We start from the raw sequence: 18,736 nt of genomic DNA, 5'->3' as shown, positions 1-18,736 counted from the left end.
AAAGTACAATTAGTAAAGTGCTGTACTTGAGTAGCTACAATTTTGTATTTTTTGTATTTCCAATTGTATTTCCAATTTCCAATACTTTTACTTCTACTCCACTACATCTCGGATCCAAATATTGTACTTTTAATCCACTATGTTTATTTGAAAACATTAGTTACTAGTTACTGTTATAGCCTGATACATCAGTCCGCACATTACCACCTAACCACCCCCTGTTGGTACGCTCTTGGTAGTGTGTGAAGAGTCTGACGCTTGCAGTCTTGCATGCACTCCTCAGTCCACAGCAATATTGTTTATTTGTTCACTATGCTGCTGCTTTGTCCTCTTGTTTAGTGTCTGTAACAGTTACTTTGCAAAGTAATAACTGTTACGTTAATCAGGTTAATGTATGATTTATATTATAAAAAGTACACTAGGCCTACTGTATTCACTTTCATACTTTTACTCAAGTACATTTTGAATTCCAGACTTTTACTTAACAGAGTATTTCTATATTGCAGACTGCAGTATAGATACTTTACACACACACACACACCGACGCACGCACGCACGCACGCACGGCGCACGCACGCACGCACGCACGCACGCACGCACGCACGCACACACGCACACACACACACACACACACACACACACACACAAAACCATACAGTAGATCAGTGTTTCTCAAATGGGGAATACGTGTACCCCTAGGGGTACGTGGAGGTACTGCAGGGGGTACTCAGAAATTGCCACCCAAAAAATTAAAATAAAAGTAGGCTATAAGTATAAATCATGCTAATATTGTAATATTTTTCATAGTTAAATAATTGACTACAATTGCATTAGAAGGGGAAAATGATGACACATGGAGAAACTTGATATAAGCCTGAGTTGCTAACCCAAATTACATGGTACCAGGCAACTGGGATGTCTTTTAAAGTTGTTTGAATGTACTGAAGTTATATTGACATGAAAACCGTTTGAAACTCTTTCACTCCATTCCTTATTTGTGATTTTATATTCTTGAAATAGCATCACTATTTATTTATATTTGAATTACAGTTTTATAAACACAATGTTGTTGCAGGGTAAAGGGGTTACAGAAATCAGAGAAAGGGGGTACTCAAGCCAAAAAAGATCGAGAAACACTGCAGTAGATTACTCGCTAGAGGGCGATATTCATTCAGAATAGGATGTACACGTTTCCATCCGGTCAGAAGAAGAAGACTTCCCGGAAGCACATGGAGTCATGCTTGTGATTTTCTGTGAATGCGTTTGTGTTTTGTCTTGTATCATTTTGAATTAAGTTAATTGCCGAATACAAAACGGTTAATTTGTTTTACGTTTTGAAACGATTTAGTTAATTACCTGGTAGAGGAATAATTTAGCAGTTTTACATCATGGTTCGACAACTAAGGTAAGAAAACAACACTGCGAGCAACGATTGTTAATATTTGGTTTCAACTAACAGCAGATAAAGTTTAGATAAAACCTTTTAAACGTTGTCCAATTTTAAGCGAGACTTGCTGAGACTACTGACATTTCTGGCGTTGACAAAAAGGAAAGGCTATCTGATAGCAATAGCATCATCATTAAATACTAACCGACGAGCCCCTTGAACGTCGAGTCGTCGACCTAAAACAAAGTCGACCCAAACTCGTTTCCCAATAGACCGAAATCTAATCTTTACTTCTGGGGGTCCCTGGAACAAAATATTTTGCGATAGGGGTCTATCCGTGTAACACAATATTTTGAGATGGGGGTCTGCGGCCAAAAACACATTTTGGGCGTCTTTAACCACTGATAGGCACATTCTAAAAATGTCTTCTAAATCCAATTCCTAACGGTTTTCGTGAAAAAACGTATGTTGCTATCATTGTTTCTCAAACTTTGTCATGTCAAGGACCCCCATAATGATATGTATTTGGCCACGGACCCCCATCACAAAATATTTTGTTCCAGGGACCCCCAGAAGCAAAGATTATAATTTTTTCTATTCTGCATCTAGCTTAAGGCCACAGACCCGTTGGGAAACGAGTTTGGTTCGTCTTTGTTTTAGGTTGGATATTCCTGTTACCCCTTGAACACTAACTTAGTCTTGGATCAAGACTATCATATCGAGTCTGTCTGACTTTTACTTCATAGATATGCATATGCAAATGTTATAATCAATAAAATACATCTATGATGGTCTTGATCCTATAGGCAAACGTGTAACAATCTTATTATGCAGAGTGTTATTATTAAACAATAAACACAGCTTGTGTTGCGATGGCCAGGTGTAGTTGTGTACACATCAAGTCAAAGGAAAGACTAAACACTTCAATGCATACACTTTCAGGTTAAAGAAGGTTAAAAAGACTTACGAGAAAGAGAAATATGATGAAGATGATCCTCGAGCCTACAAGGACATGCCTGTCCCGGATAAGGTGAGGCAAGGCGGTGAAGCACATCACCAGTTTTATGTACATGCATGTAGAGGTGTTTCATGGAACTTCACCCATTTACACCTGAGGCCAATCCTAAAAAAGCCTTCTAAAACCTCACCTTAGGTTTTCTGAAAACCTTCAAATTCTTATTAAAGAAATCGAATGATGTTGTTATATGAGACGCAGAGGTGTATGAGACATGGAGTTGGCTCCCGGCATGAAAGATATAACAATATAGATTACACCAGGTCTAATTAAGAAGAAAGCAACTCTGTCCTACAGTGTTGTGAAATAATTTACTGTACATTATTGATTATCATATCAAACGATGGAAAGTGGACAAATTTGAATGCACTTCATAAGACTATGGACAATGACATTGTGACAGAAGACATTGTATACGCCCAATTACTTGCACCAGCAGTGCGAACAAATACTGTGCGTTCGGTGCGGCCTCTGTTTCCGGTGGTATCTGTGCGTTTGTGTTTACGTCATCCAGTGGGAAAACCCTTGAAAAAAATACACAGGGTGACATGCGACCTGATATAAATGAGAAGGCAAAAGTTGGCACTTCGCACCTCGGCAGAGTGCCAACTTGCCCGCCCACAAACATACAGACGGCACCGAACAGCACCGGTCGCAGTACTTGCGCACTCTGCTAGCGCACAAATAGGCCATATATGGCCACGAGTGCACAAGGAGCAAGTTGGCACCTCGACAGAGTGCAGTCTAGTTTATTCTTTCCCTATTAAACTTTCAGTGTTTGTTTTGATTCGGCTTCCATCAATTTCCTTTTAATCTCTGATTTTAATTCAAAAATAAACCATAGAGTACATTCTAGACCTGCTCTATGTGAAAAGTGCCTTTAAGTAACTTCTATTGTGATTTCATACTGAACTGCTGCTATGGGTTGACTCTATATTGATTGCCATGTCAGCAGCACTGAGTCATAAATCAGTATTAAACATGCATTATGTCTCATTTCTCCATACCAGAAATCTGTGCAGTACACAAAGGACAAGATTGACGAATTTCACGATGCAAAGATTGCAGTAAGTTTCTGTTCCCATGGATTGTTCAGTAAGGTGGGGTCCATCATATTTTCATGGTCACTTACTTTTTTTTCCTTTCAACTAAATCATAGAGCCTCCTGGCCCGTGGTGTGCACGTGGACAGCGACCAGGAAGACATCGATGATGAGGTGAGTGAATACACTTATCTGTAAGTAATCAAATTATAATCTGATGACCAGAATAATAAAAAATTATAATTCAAACTGGTTCAGAGTATTTAGTTTCTCTCTACACTTTCGCCTAGCCCTAAATGACTGAGTATAATCATTGGTGTGCCTCTTAGTTTGGTCGTGTCACTATATGTGCTCAACAAGATGTGTGCTCTGTTCTGTCAAAGTTCCAAGATCCAGCTCAAGTTCTGTTACAATTCACAGGAGGAAGTAATGGCCCTGGATGATGATTCTGAGTCAGGCGAGGAAGATGGTGGGGAAGAGGAGGCTGAAGAGGAAGGTGATGAGGAAGAGGGGACCGACATGGAGAGTGACCTGGAGGGGAAGGAGGATGACGGTAATGAAAATAGTCAAAGGCAGAAGCTCAAGTTTGTACATTTGTCACCGTCCAGCTTGGCTAATTGCGTTGTGCTCCCTAGATCTCCCTAACGATATGGCATGGGGAAAACGCAAGAAGACCTTCTACGACTCTGAATACCAGGCCACTAGTAAGCATATTGCGCTGCGACCCACATTGTTTTATACAACAATAAATCTGTTGCTGGTGTGTTTCTAATGTAGGCTTTGAAAATCATGCTTGTCATTGCAGAAGGGAAAACACGAGAGGAGATTGAAGCTGAGGATCAAGAGGAAGAAGCGGAAGCTAAGAACATTCAGAAACGTTTGGCCGCCAATCTGACTGAGGAAGACTATGATCTGAACCTTTTTCAGGTACTCCTCGCATTCAGTAATGATAATAAAACTTAAATTGTGTACTTAAGTTTGCATATATCTATCTATCCCTCTCTCATATGGCTGTTTATGTGTATCATATGGCTGAATTTGTAGGAATTTGCTGTGGAGGAGAAAGATGAAGAGAAGGTAGTGGAAAAGGAGGAAAGGATTGTGAAGGACCTGAAGCAGATGTCCCAGAAAGAAAAGATGAAACTTTTGAAGAAGGAATCGCCAGAGCTGCTCGAACTCATCCGTGACTTCAAGACAAAGGTAAAAAAACATGCATACAGTATATATTATGGGCAATAAGCCAGAAGTTGTTGTACTTACTTGAACAACAGGTTCAAATGTGTCCAGTTGCTGCTATTCCAGTTTCCTTACGTTCATATGAAACACTGCTGATACGTTATGCTGTTTGCAGCTTAAAGAAATTAAGGATGAGCTTCAGCCCCTCATTGAGATGATCAAAGCTGGACATATTCCTCCAGGAAAGGTGAGCCTATTTTAACAACATTTTCAACTGTTAATTTACCATAGATGGAGATGCAGTGTATCCAAACTAGATCATTTATATGTAATTCTGCACTTGTTTTTCTAAAGGGGGCCGATTACCTGAAGACAAAGCATCAACTCTATCTGAAGTAAGTGTTAATTAAGTTGTAACATAACACAAGTGTATGTATTAGTGATTTAGATTTACTGAATGTGAACTAATCGCTGTTTCTGTTCAGTTACTGCACAAACATCAGCTTCTACTTGGTCCTGAAAGCGAAGAGAGTTCCAGCACATAACCACCCTGTGATAGAGAGACTGCTCACTTACAGAAATGTAAGTGATATATCTTTGGTTGGAAACTTCTAAGAGGGTTCCTCTCTGTCATGATGTAATTCCTGAAAATATTTTTTAAATCCCAGGCACTGGAAAATGTTTTCAATTAATTGAACTGCTGATTTTTGTCCCAAAACATAATGTGTAACATTATGGGAATCTAACATGATAAAAATGTAGGACTGCAGGTGCAAGGCCTGTGTGAGGGGCTTCTGATTCACGGTGGTCAGTGTGGCTGTGTGCCCTGAGGGCACCTAGAGCGCAGTGCTCTGGCATCTGAATTTCTGAATTTCTACTAATTTCTAACTAATGAGCAGAGAGCATTCCAGCTCTTGAGTGTAATTCCGAATGCACCCCTAATGTATACTGGATGCCACATGAAAAAGAAAAACAACAAAAAAACAAAAACTGATCTTACACTAAGTCTTATCAAAAAATGCCTTCTAAATCGGTAGTTCTCACACTGATGAAGAAGCTCGCTGTGTGGCACGAAGTGACTCATTGTGAGCTTGTATATCTGCTATTTTTAAACGGCCAAACCTTAAATCTAAAATGACACATGCTTTTCGATTTTAGTGAGTTTGTTTTTGGAAACATTGTTAAAGGTTTTGAAAAACAACAAATTTAAATATTTGACCTATAGTGACATGAGAAAAACAGGAAACCAGGGCTAATTTGCGTACGCTGGTGTGTACAGTGGATCATCAGTTATTATTATATATATGTGAACTAAAAGTTTTTCTGTTCTGTATGGCAGCTAGCAGGGCTACCAAACAGAACTTCCATATTTGACTGAAATGTGCATTTTCCTTCTTGCAGCTCATCAATGAACTTAGCGTAGTAGATTCTCGACTTGCACCACAGCTTCGTAAGCTGCTATCAGAAGAACATAAGGAAAAGACCTCTAGGCTGCCTGGTGAAAGCGAGCTGGCTGAAGTCTCCAGTAAGAAGGTGAAGGTGAGATATTCCACTTGTTCTTCAATTAGGGTACTGTTTCCCAAACAGTGGGTCGGGACCCATTTGTGGGTCACGGACCAATTTCTATGGGTGAAGAAATCTTGAGTAAAAATCTTTTCCTACATTTGAAAAAATATATTTCAAAAGATTTTATTTTTTCATTAAGAAATAAGTACATTTATATATTTTTATAAACAAACATCTAAGAAATTCCATGAATATAAAAAAAAATAACAATTACCGGTAAGAAGTAGTGAAAATATCCGCTCAACAAGCTTGTGACGCGTTGTGTGCTTGTAGATCTGCTATTTTCACTAGTCTGGGTCCCGGGCAAACGTCTAATCTCTCTTTTGGGTCTCGACCTGAAAAGTTTGGGAACCACTGAATCTGGGACAGGCTAGATTTCAAAATGGAAAATAACTAGAAATGGTCAATTACACATCGACTGTACCTTAGCCTTTATTTTCATGAGCATTATTGACATATGCCAGGTGTCTGAAGAGTCAGAGGCAGAAATTGCTGGAGAGTCCGACTCTGACCTGGACGAGGAAGCGGCCCTGCGCTTCTACCAAGGAGTGGAGGAGAGGTTGAAACTAAAGAGGAAGAAGAAGAACGCTGACCCAGAGGCTGAAGAGTGAGTGTGATTTGTATCAAGAGTCTTCTGAGCAGTAGAGCTGAGACAGGCTGGATGAGGGCTCTAAATATCTATCGTACTCGTTTCAGATTGGAAGAGGCTGGAGAGACGGACGACAAGGATGCAGATGCAAAGAGAGCTATCACATATGAGGTGCAGTACCATTACAACAGCCTATGTAGAATTAGATTATGGTCCCAAATACATGGCATAAAGTAATTATAGATAGATACCTTTATTATCCCAAGGGGGGAAATCAGTAATTGTTTCATACATTGTTTTATTACAGTATATCTCATTATAGTCTTAAGATCATAATTATGTACAAGGCATCAGACCGTAAAGTTATGAGAACATTCAATTGTCTTTCCACATTTTAACATTTCCGGCTTTTAAACAAGTAGTCTGATTATGCACTCACACTGTTTTCCACAGATGGCCAAGAACAAAGGACTCACACCAAAGAGGAAGAAGATTGACCGTAATCCCAGGGTCAAACACAGAGAGAAGTACAGACGGGCCATTATTCGCAGAAAGGGCCAGGTTAGTAATCTGCATCATGATTGGAAGATGTTTTACAGCCTATTTGACCACTATGGTTGGAAGAGGTTATCATTAAAGCATATATATTTCATTGACCAGGGTCTCTAGGGGTCTACACTTCATCCCCTCCTTTTCTCCCTCTACACCAAGATTTGCAGTGCTACAAGATCACAGCGCTTAACACTGTGTTGAGCTTGTAGATGCCTATACAGAATAGGGACGATAGGGTTCAGATTTTTTGTAAACATTAAAGCATTATCCCAGAGGCCGTTTGTAGTAGTTGGGGTGGATTACATTTTAGAGGGGGGAAAAATATCTTATACTGAACTGCTATTGTATCACATTTCAGAAAAGGTATAAACCCCCGAACTACATTATCCCTGGCGTGCCTATTTTGGCCATGTCATAGGCAAAAATGCTCAAACAGCCTAGGACTATATGCATGTAATTCTCTGGGTCATTTAAATATTTCTACATTACTTGTGTTCAGTACCTTTGTATTGTAACCTGATCTACTTTTCTACTTTCATAAAATATCGTGTACATTATTGTTTGGTGGAGTCTGGTGGAGCAGGCCATACATCTCACTGCACATTCTGAGCAACAGTGTAATCATGTTGACAAGTACATCTTCGAACAAAGTATGTTGTATCTGTATTGCCAGGTCCGTGAGGTTCGTAAGGAGGACGCTAGATACAGTGGAGAGCTGTCTGGTATCCGTGCTGGAGTCAAGAAGAGTGTCAAACTCAAGTAACCCACCCAAACAGAGGCGCCAGACGAAGAACAAAGCACGCCGCCGAGGGAGCTGACTTGTCAATCGAGACAGACTGTACCAGGCAACTGTTATATGTAAACCATGTAATTGAACTATTTAGATGTTCATCATTGCTTGGGCATAAGAGCTTGTATTTATACAAACTTCTCAAACATGATTAAGTTACATAGGCTTTTTTACACTTACTCACATTCAAGAGGTACTTTGCATTTAATAATCATAAAAGGAGGAAGGCAAAGGCAATATGTGAGTAATACACTAAGTCAAATATTATGTTCTACCACCTACTCTTTTGTCTTCGTCATAAGGCAACACAACCTATGAACCTTATGCGGAAACTGCAAAAAGTGAACTACAAGTCGTAATGTATCTATGGATGATTGTATGCAGCAAAGACAATTTTACAGATTTGTTGATTAAATAAACAAATTCCTATGACTAAGTCAACTAAGGATTTCTTTAGTCATTGGCATCCCTACTCCCCAGTAGAACAAGCATGAACATTAGCCAAATTGCAAGGGTACTGGCCCACAGACTAAAGCTAGCCATGTCATTAACTTGCATTCTACTAGTATTTCAATAGTCAGCCGTTTTTGGTAATGAACTGGCTGTGTGCGGCAGTCAGGTTGCTGACAATCTTCTCCTCTATCTCAGCCCCTTTATTCACATCCTCATCTGTGAGGATCAGCTCAGCCTGCGTGTCTGGGGTCACCACCACCACATAACCCCGCCTGGTGTCCAGTACGTTAGCCACCACTGCCTGGTGTCTGTAGGTGTCTAGAGCCTTTCTCGCCTTTTCCAGCAGGATGGACGGATCCGTCTCCAGCTTGAAGGAAATGACGAACGCCTGTGGTGCCCAGTCCTTCACCAGTGGGGACAGGATTTTAGGAACCATTTTCATGCTGATCTGTGGATAGAGGGAAAACAGGTGTAAATCAGTTTAAATATGATGATAATGTATTAAATGGTTTTGGTTTATATTACTCACCTGAAGAGGTCCATTGGAAGATTGAATTTTGTGTTCAGGCATATCAGATGCTGGGATATAGAAATCTGACACTGCTGCAGCCAAGTAAAACATGGCATTGGAGCCTAATAAGAATAAACATACCGGTAGATGTGTTCAGGGCAATTTAGACTAGACAAGGACAACATGCAGCATAATTCATAATTCACAGTGTCACACCAAGAAACCACATACCTATTGTGCTGAGAGCCTGTGCTGCTGCTTTGAGAAGGTGCAGGTATTCTGACAGGGTGCTGAATTCGATGGGCAGAAGAAACCCTTCTTCTTTCACCTCCTGGTAACGCTTCAGGACTTTGGCGATGTTGGGAAGTGCCTGCTGGTTGACCACCACTTGACCGCAGCTGCTGGACGACGCTCCGTCTTCACTCGGCTGTACCTGTAGAGTGTCCAGTATGTTTATGCCAGAGTACAAGCGTGTGTAAGGATACAGGGATCGGTGCCTGTGTAGGAAGATCACGGCGTAGCCAGAGTCTAGGAAGTACTCCGCCGAGGAGGCTCCTCGCCTTCCACTGCTGAAGTTGTCGAGGAAGCGAACGGTACGGGACTCCAGAGGAACCTTGGTCCCACCCGACGTGATGAGGACAACCCTGCGACCGACGGCCCCGTGCTGCTCTGCAAAGGCACTCATCTGCTTCCTGACGTCTTCAACGTGAGAGGGAACCGCGAACTCTTCAGCCAGCTTCCCATCAATGGTGGCTTCTCCATGTTCTGCCATACTTAGAAAATAAGTGATATATATTATTAGACCCCCTCTCTAACAAAGCACTCCAAACACATGGAAAAATACTGCAAAGGTAACTAGACAGTGATCACTGTTTCTCAATGTCTGGTCCAGGGCTCAACAGGGGTCCAAATGGACCTTTAAGGGTCTGTAACTTGAGTGTACATATTGAACAATGGTTATAATAATGTTATCGTCTTTGGGACCTTAATCTACAATGTAAAATTCGTTCATTTAACTGAAATAATTAGCCAGTAGCTATGCCCCTCCCAAAAAGCTGTTGTCCAATGCTAGCTTAGAATAACTTCCTGCTCTGCCGGTTGCTAAGCTAGCATTGGACAAAAGTTTTTTTCGGGAGGGGCATAGCTACTGGCTAATTGTTCCATTTGTACACAGTACACTCAAAGTTACAGACCCTCCATCCATTTGGACCACTGGTGGTCCCCAGTCCCTAAGTTGAGAACCAGTGATCCAGAAGCTTCCAGACAGTGAATCCATGTTTAGCGGGCTGAAATCATAGGTAGGGTGAAATAAGATTGATTCTCTCATCATCCCCGGTATTATGATAAACATAATAGTTCAGTTCAGTTACTGTTCCCAGACAGTACATGCTGACGCTGTGCGAACGTGGATATTTAACAAAACACACAGCAACGGGAATTTCAAGTGTGTGGTTAATTAATGTCACTTAATTTCACTAACGAGGAAAGCTATTTGAAGAGTTTACCTACTTTTCTGTGAGAACGTCTGCACGCTACTTTTCACCTTCTGTTGTGTTGACAACTTCCACACTTCCTGACTGTTCTTCTTCGGTCTACGTTAAAAAGAATGTGGCGTTTCCACTAGGATCGACAGCGCCGTCCAATGCCATGGAAGATCTACAATCCCGTTGGCGTATGATGGTGATGGATATTAATAAAGGTAAACCAAAAATCCTTTGAAGCAAGCATGAGCTCAGTTCGAGGCTCTCCTCACTCCCCAGGTTGGCTAGAGGGAGAGCAGCGCCCAGCATTACAGCTTAGGCAAGGCAATTGGCACTGGGTGAAAATGGGTTACAAAATTGTGGGATACAAAAAGAAGAAAAAAGGTGAAACAGCAATATGACCATGGCACGTTTAATAACATTAAAATTAGAAAATGTAAGTAACATAAAATGGTGGTGTGGCCTTATAATAATTGTGTTATTAACTGTTTGCTTGTGTGTGAAACTCTAATATGCTGTAAGAATGCCAAATCCCTGTTTTTCCTGTCCCTTTGCCGTGATTTATCCAGCCTAGCCCTGAATACAGGACGGTCCTGTATTCAGGGCTATATCCAGCCTAGCCTGCACGCGTGATGCTCTCCCGTGATGTACATAATTTAGCATTATTTAGGTAGCAGTAGCCTATACTCTGATTGTTCATATCCATATAAACCAAGAAACAAGCCCAAAATATTTTTTGAGGTGTAAATCCTTTTAGTTGACCTTGTACCAGTGATTTCATGGTACAAGTCATGATGAAAATGTACCTTTTCCTGTGCAAACTTCTAATAAAGTCCTCATCAATATTTGGGCATGATGTCCATATTTGGAGGTTGGACCTCATATACGCACTGCAGACGGCTCATTTAAATGTACATGCATTTAAACATTATTTAATCAGATAATTGGGGAATGGGGACAAGTGGGAACTGGAGCTCAACATTTTCTCCGGTTTTAATTAGATTGGAATGTATGTGTTCTAGATTAAACTATCACCAGGCTACCTAATTTAAGGACATTTGAGTATTATTTTATTTTATATTATTTTATTTTAAGTAAATAACACATTACAAGTGATTTGTAATACAGTGGGCTACTAAGCCTATATTATGATCATTGATTGATTGACTGAAGACTTTATTAGAAGAAGTTTGCATAGGAAAAATTACAGTTTCATGACGGTACAGTTCACTGGTACAAGGTCTACTAAAAGGAGATCCTAGAAAAGACTAAGCTTATTTCCATAGGAAACCATTGAAGTATCTCATATAACATTTAATGACAGACGGATAGAACACAGTACTATATAGGCCTAGTCAGGAAAAAAGGCCTCATGATGTAGGCCTATGTAGCCTACAATAGCTACAAACAGAAACAGTGGTTCCAGCCACAACAGAAGAATAAAGCATAATATGTCTTTATAGGCTTCACATCATAGTAATTATGTGAGTTGATTCGTTTAAGAATGTTTTTACCTATATTTCTTCCAACCATCATTGGCTCAAGAGAGGCGCTGTTGCACTACTGAACAAACACATGACAACTCAGCAGTGTCTGAAGTGACACGATCTGACCTGATGATCAACAATCTTGGCATTGTGTAGGCTATCAACTTAAAGGAGCTATAGTCAACTTTTTCTTGAAAAACGGATGCTAAAATAAAAATAATGTTTCAAAAATATTTTATTAAAGAATAAGCTTCATATATGTGTTTCTATTCAAAAATGACCACAAAAAGCGTAAAATAATTATAAAATAATCATTTTGGCCATTGTCAGACCGACACTTTGTTTACATTCTAGTCTATAGACTAGGATGTAAACAATGTGTCGGCCCTACAATGAAAAAGTTGACTATAGCTCCGAGGTTGTCAGTTCAACCTTGAAGCATTTTACGGCATACTGAGATATTGAAAACAAGAATTTGTTAACAAGGTTAGGCTATTATCAATCCTGCAATTTGTGATACAACTATTAATTGGGTGGGTGGGGGGGGGGGGGGGGGTAATGTAAATTAGCTTAAAACTAACTAACGAAGTAATTGTTTGGAATGTGTAATTATTTATTACATGACAATGAGGCAATATTTATTGTTTTAATGAGGCTGTGAGTGTATATCCTAATTATAGGCTACATTAAACGTTTAAGTTATGATATGCATGAGATTGTTAGTTGATGCTGATCAACAACCTTTTTAATTCTTCTTATTTTTGTCTTCATTGAATGTTTTATTCAATCTGTCTATTTTTGGAGCACAATGATGTCTGTGGACAGCAACTAGGCCTACTAGACGAATAGATCAACATTATTAAAGCTCACGTAATTTTCCTGTTCTGCCCCCGGACGAAGAATAAGGTGCATAATACCATTTTTTTAAACTTATTTTGAAACCATTGCATTTCAGAGAAAAACACCTCACTATTTAAGAAGTTAAGAACACATATATGTTTGTTGAGCTTTGCATCCATGACAGGCTAATAGCCTACATTAATTCAATTATCTATACTGTATTTGGCAATGCCTTTTTGTACATGCTTAACTCAAATGTCACGCATGTTAAAGGCAGATAGGAAATTGCACTAGTTTCTGTGGCTGCAGTGTGAAATGTTTCTTGTTTGTCATTCCTCTGAAAGTAGTTCCGACCAGACGCTTACCAAACATAAGGTACTTCTTTGACCAGTGTAAATTATTAAGGCACATCTGACATATGGCTGATGACAACAAACAATTACTAAAAGACATGGCAATAAACAATCTAAATAAAATATATACCATGACAACACACTACACACTGAACACGCGAACACAGCAGCAAGATTTGTGAACTGTTGCGATAAAAGAAGGCTAGAGAATGTAATACAACCACCCTAAGGACTATTGAGATGCATCTAGACCTACAGCACATGGGTCAGTGACGTGACGCCCCAAAAAATGTGTTTTTAAAAAAACTTTAAATTGCAGGCATAAAAGTTATTTACTTTTGTTCTACTCACTCTCAACCTTATGGAAATACATTTTGTTTTTAGATATTTTATTGGAATCAGACTTTATTCAGCAGTTTGTTGTACTTGTGCCTAAAATCGTCATATGGTGTGACATGAAAATAATTGTTCATAAAATGAAAATGGAGTACATCTTTCTTAAGTTACTCACTTTATCAAAGTCCTTTTTCATAACTAACCAGTGATCCACTATAGTTTTTTGAAAATTAATTATATCTGTATACTTTTTTCATAATCGACACTCTGTGTGAGGCCCATGTTCATGATCTTACAACATATTTTAAATGTATTCTGTCAAAACTTTCTCTAAAATTACACAAATATTTGTGACTCTTCCTGATAATATTCTCTATGTAATCCATAAACATTTTTTTGGTTTAATCATTAATAAAGGTATGATTTTTCACTATTTGGAATGTCACACCAAATGATTTAGTGTCACACCGTATGATCATATCTTCATGTGTCAAAGCAAACTGTGTTTTAACCTACCTATTAGTGAGTACTGAACTTTACTGATTGATTAAACAATTACCCAGGATAACATGGCCTTAATATTTCTGAACAGGATATTATTGTAGGGCTTTAACATGGGATAAGAAAGAATTGTAGTAGTAGATGGATGATGAGGATGTGCACAGGAATGCTACGCACACCTAAGTCTTCTGCCGGCCCACGGCAGAAGGATCCTAAAGAGACAATAAGGCGCATAGCCACACTTGGAGCCAAGGCAACATTTTATTAACACCAATTAGTGGAAATAGAACTCAGCATTCAGGTAAATTGCTTTTTTCCGAAGTCTCCTGAACTTGAACACAGCATTTTGTGTTGAACAAATGTAATTAGGAATCATGACATTACACCACATCTCCACTAACTAAAGAGTGCTGGGTTGCGCAACTCCGAAAATAGCTGATCTACAAGCTCTCGCAGCACAACGTGTTGAGAGCTTGTAGATCAGCTATTTTCGCTATTTTTGTCTCGGGTCCTACCTTAACACTGTCCACTGTCCAGTCCAGTGAGTGAAAGTACAAAAGTATTAGACCAGATTAGATTATACATTTAGACTGTATTGTACATCAGCCAGTCGTATTTGGTGAGGGTAGCAAACCGGCTGCCTTGTTGCGGTTCTGCTATGCCACAGACAACCTCCTGCTCTTCGTAGAAAATGCAGTCTCGCCCCTTTGGCTCCTCTCTCCTTGCTGGGTCATTGTTTAGTTTCTCCCTGTACTTTCTCGTTCTCTCAGCACTTGTCATTTTCCAGCTGACAAAAGAAAATGGAATGTATAGTTTAAGACAAAGAGAAAATATTGTTTAGATTGAAACAATATGTTAAGGTTTCTGTGAAGGGGTTTCTGCTCTGTCTGATGAATTTGAAGTATCACTGAATGAAGCTAAATTACATTTTATGTAAAAATGTTTAAAACAAATGTTTAAATGTACAAAAGAAACATGGAACTTTGTTATTTATTGTTATATCTGTAGTTAAATACAGTATAAATCATATGGTGTGACAATCAAGTCATATGGCGTGACAAGCAGACATGTCACACCATTATGATTAAGTGTCACACCATATTACGTTTTCTGCATTTAGGTTTACCTTGAGGCTACTATGTACACATTAGCATGCTAACAGCATGCTAGCTATAACAAAGCAACCTAGATCTACATGGAAATATGACCAAAACTTCAAATAACTTAAGCTTTTTTTAATGAAAAGGTGTCACACCAACAGACATCCAAAGTGGTGAGTTTGTCAAAGTTTCAACAAGATGGCATTTCATGAAAATGTTAAAATCATAACTCACCTCAGACACCTGTCTTGCAGTTGTGCTGGGAGTGCTGAATAGCCTTACAGAAGAAGGACCTCTCTAGCCAATAGGTGTCCAAATAATTGCCTGTTTAATTTGTCCAAACTAGTGTCACACCAAATGATTTTGGTTTGGGGGACAAAATGTTTTTGATCAGAAATGACTGAAAACATTATGCTTTGACTTTGAAAAGATATAGGCTCACAAATAGACATTTTTTTAGCCTAAATTCATTTTCAAATGATTTTTAGCAATTCTTTTTCTTAGTTTTATTCAAGTTCCCACTTTGAGAAACAAGGTCAGGACAGTCACACCATATGAGTTTTGCCATGTTTGGTTGAAAATTCTGAAGAAATGAGGAATGAAATGTTTTGATCTTGAGTAAGTTCACATAAAGCTTAATGTCCTGCACAATATTCAGAAGGTTTTTGACAAATATATTTTTTATGTATACATGTTTGACACCGAGGACAGCGAAAACGTTACGTCACGTCACCCACCCACATACAGTATAAAGAAACAGAGCTGCTACCTTTAAACATGTTTTAAATTTGAGTCTTTTTTTTATTTTCCTTCATTTGTATGCTGAAATTGTATGAGAAAAAAGAAATGCTGATATTTGTTCCAAAAAAGCTTCATACCCTGCCTGTATAGCTATACATAACGACAAAATGTGACATAGCTTTGTTTACTCAATGCTGTACCCCCTCAAACTGTAGCCTATATATGCTCCCCATTTTCAACTGTTTTTATTATGTTTTGAAACTTGCTTTGGCAATGTAAACGTATGTTTTCTCTTGCCAATAAAGCTCAATTGAATTGAAATTGAGTCACTCTGCTACACTGACTCCCCTTTTTTTACCTCCTCCCAGGGGGAAACCCGATCCGGGTCACGGCACCAATGTAACACCTGGGATTCCGGTGAAAGTGTAACATCTTAACCACTGGATCAAAAGGACATCCCTGTGGGCCGGCAGAGATACTAGACTTTTGAGGCCATCAGGCTGAGGCAGTAAGTCACTCTGCTACACATCAGTATATGTATAGTAAACAGGTCAGGGGAGGGGGTAGGGTAGGGTGATATATGTCCCAGAACTGGAGGGTGATATGTGTCACTACATGTATTCTTAAAGGCTGGGGCGGCACCTGTCAGCAGGGTGTGTTGGGCGGGAGGAGTAGGCCTTCGTCCTCCCGGTGGGGGCTCCTAAAGCCCTTTGCACACAGGACAGTTGCGTTTGTTTCGTTTGCAGCATGAATAAAACGCATTGGATTTGGTGTGCAAGGCTGTGCGGAATCGGCGCTGTGGATCCATAAAGGAGTCATAAAAGGAGTGATGAGTTTTTACCGCATGCGACAAGATGCTCGAATCGAACTGGGTTCGATCGAGGAAAAAACGCACGGCGGCAGCCACTCGTCGCACGGCTAATTCGGAGCCGGTGTGCATGAGGTCATAGAGAATAATTGTTTTCTTTAAAAAAAATGAAATTGTCCGTTTTATCCATGCGGATAAACGCGCCTGTGTGCAAAGGGCTTAAGTCAGTAGAGCTCAGTTGCTTAACGCTGGTTTTTGACATTACCGAAACGAAGCGGATAAAAGCGACAAACTTTTTTTGAGGCTTCTTTAGGACCTAACGATGGATTTTATAAGGGTAAACATCATGGATTTTTGATGTTTACCCATATAATATCCGTATCAAGTTGGGCTCCCATAGACTTTCTATACAGGAGGAAAATACCCAGAAAAAAAATCTGCTTTAAGTAGGATGTGAGGGGTCTAACTAGGGGTTTGTCATGATTCTGAATCCATTGCAAGCATTTGTTTTGCACAAAAATCTTTCCTTGGGCTAGAAATGGCCCCAAAAAACACCCAAAAAATGATGACTCATCACTAAACCATCGTTTTGTTGGGCCATTTCTAGCCGAATGAAAGTTTTTTGTGCAAAACAAATGCTTGCAATGGATTCAGAATCATGACAAACCCCTAGTTAGACCCCTCACATCCTACTTAAAGCAGATTTTTTTCCTGGATATTTTCCTCCTGTATAGAAAGTCTATGGGAGCCCAACTTGATATGGATATTATATGGGTAAACATCAAAAATCCATGATGTTTACCCTTATAAAATCAATTGTTAGGTCCTAAAGAAGCCTCAAAAAAGGTTTGGCGCTTTTATCCGCTCCGTAACGGAAATGTGTGTGGGGAGGAATTGATTGACATAACGAATTGGGGGGAAAAAAGGGGCAAAAAGAAAGAAAGCACCTGTAGACATTTTATCATACATACATTTACAGTCTATAATGTAGACTTAGTACTCATTCTCAGCGAGGGTTCAGCAACCCCCAGGCATCCTTGAGGGGATCAATGGGGTTCCAGGGGTCCCCATCTAAATGATTGATAGTTAATACATTAACTATCATTGTATTATAGGGGTGCCCGCTGCTAGCGGTCCAGGCACATACCACATAGGCTCTGATGCCTGTCAGCGTGTCGCAGGTTCGGGTCCCGATCCCAACGGGAAAATCCCAGTTGGGTGGTGTCCCAGTCGGGCGGTGTCCCAGTTGGGCGGCGGTGTAGCGTTAGGCGGCAAGCGTACAGCTATGAGACCCCATTGATTTCTCGCCGAAAATTTGATGAGCAATACAATGGTTATATGTCACAGTTATTGTCCACGACATTGCAAGCGGCGTGAAGGCCAGCGGACCTTGGTCCTGCTCTTCGCGCCCGAGTGGGCCAGCCGCGCGAGTTACGAAGCCGTGGTGAATGCAATCGGTATATTTATGCCCAGGCCGTAAGGCCTGGGCAAGCGCACGATAAACGCATGAATGGGATGAAGATCGCTTGCTTTACAGTCTGTTGGAAAGGCTCACCCACCGCCTTATCGCTGCACCGCCCAACTGGGACACCACCCAACTGGGACTAGCCCATCCCAACGACCTTTGCTGAGTGTCTCTCCGCATCTCCCTGTTTCCTGTCAGTCTACTATCCCTATCAATAAAGGCATAAAAGCCCAAAACTAATCTTAAAAAAATCAATGTCAATCAATGTATAAACAACTCATTGAGTGCCTATCCCGAATATGTTCGGGATATATTATCGCATACCAGAGTGCCTATCCCGAACATGTTCGGGATATAAAAAAAAAAAAAAAAAAAAGAATTTTGAAAAAAAAAAATATTTTAATTTTTTTTTGGACCCCATCAAATCTAGTGAACATGATTTCAATCGCGATTTTGCATGTTCCACCCCCATACAACCCCATCTAACATACAGGGCAGCCATGTTTGTTTACATAACATGTAAAACATAATGGCGATTATCTC

The 18,736-nt window shown here is 39.9% G+C and overlaps 2 protein-coding genes across 4 annotated transcripts; one reads left to right on the top strand and one right to left on the bottom strand.

Moving 5' to 3' along the window:
* The first annotated feature begins 1,235 nt into the window (after nucleotides 1-1,235).
* On the top strand, nucleotides 1,236-8,136 carry utp3 (UTP3 small subunit processome component). 3 transcript variants are annotated; one of them, XM_080727687.1, is made up of 16 exons: nucleotides 1,236-1,405; nucleotides 2,330-2,417; nucleotides 3,413-3,469; nucleotides 3,562-3,618; nucleotides 3,865-3,997; nucleotides 4,080-4,148; nucleotides 4,250-4,371; nucleotides 4,489-4,644; nucleotides 4,796-4,867; nucleotides 4,975-5,015; nucleotides 5,106-5,202; nucleotides 6,022-6,159; nucleotides 6,651-6,793; nucleotides 6,883-6,946; nucleotides 7,229-7,336; nucleotides 8,001-8,136. In XM_080727687.1, exons 1-16 carry the CDS (start codon nucleotides 1,389-1,391, stop codon nucleotides 8,088-8,090), a joined length of 1,452 nt encoding a protein of 483 aa, XP_080583813.1. In that variant the 5' UTR covers nucleotides 1,236-1,388; the 3' UTR covers nucleotides 8,091-8,136. The 3 variants fall into 3 exon arrangements, with proteins under 3 accessions (XP_080583813.1, XP_080583812.1, XP_080583811.1); XM_080727686.1 differs by lacking the exon at nucleotides 8,001-8,136 and having other exon boundaries at nucleotides 6,022-6,153; nucleotides 7,229-7,446; XM_080727685.1 differs by lacking the exon at nucleotides 8,001-8,136 and having other exon boundaries at nucleotides 7,229-7,446.
* Nucleotides 8,137-8,645: 509 nt separating this feature from the next.
* LOC308286601 (phosphopantothenate--cysteine ligase-like) lies at nucleotides 8,646-10,649 on the bottom strand. Its single transcript, XM_080727688.1, has 4 exons — nucleotides 10,591-10,649; nucleotides 9,313-9,854; nucleotides 9,100-9,203; nucleotides 8,646-9,018 (listed from the first exon to the last, which is right to left on the bottom strand). The coding sequence occupies exons 2-4, from the start codon at nucleotides 9,851-9,853 to the stop codon at nucleotides 8,695-8,697; spliced, it is 969 nt and encodes a 322-aa protein (XP_080583814.1). The 5' UTR covers nucleotide 9,854; nucleotides 10,591-10,649; the 3' UTR covers nucleotides 8,646-8,694.
* Between the last annotated feature and the right edge of the window lie 8,087 nt (nucleotides 10,650-18,736).

This window comes from Nannobrachium achirus (genome assembly GCF_963921795.1).
Source record: "Nannobrachium achirus genome assembly, chromosome: 6".
Lineage (NCBI taxonomy): Eukaryota > Metazoa > Chordata > Actinopteri > Myctophiformes > Myctophidae > Nannobrachium > Nannobrachium achirus.
This window is presented reverse-complemented; position numbering and strand designations above follow the sequence as displayed.

What these genes read in the sequence shown, in the direction of transcription:
- utp3 (XM_080727685.1), top strand. An exon ending in TCCGTGACTTCAAGACAAAG is followed by an intron (nt 4,645 to 4,795) that starts GTAAAAAAACAT and finishes TGCTGTTTGCAG; the next exon opens with CTTAAAGAAATTAAGGATGA. An exon ending in GCTGACCCAGAGGCTGAAGA is followed by an intron (nt 6,794 to 6,882) that starts GTGAGTGTGATT and finishes TACTCGTTTCAG; the next exon opens with ATTGGAAGAGGCTGGAGAGA.
- LOC308286601 (XM_080727688.1), bottom strand. Translation starts at nt 9,853, where the DNA reads ATGGCAGAACATGGAGAAGCCACCATTGATGGGAAGCTGGCTGAAGAG. An exon ending in ACAGGCTCTCAGCACAATAG is followed by an intron (nt 9,204 to 9,312) that starts GTATGTGGTTTC and finishes TATTCTTATTAG; the next exon opens with GCTCCAATGCCATGTTTTAC. An exon ending in CTTCCAATGGACCTCTTCAG is followed by an intron (nt 9,019 to 9,099) that starts GTGAGTAATATA and finishes CTCTATCCACAG; the next exon opens with ATCAGCATGAAAATGGTTCC.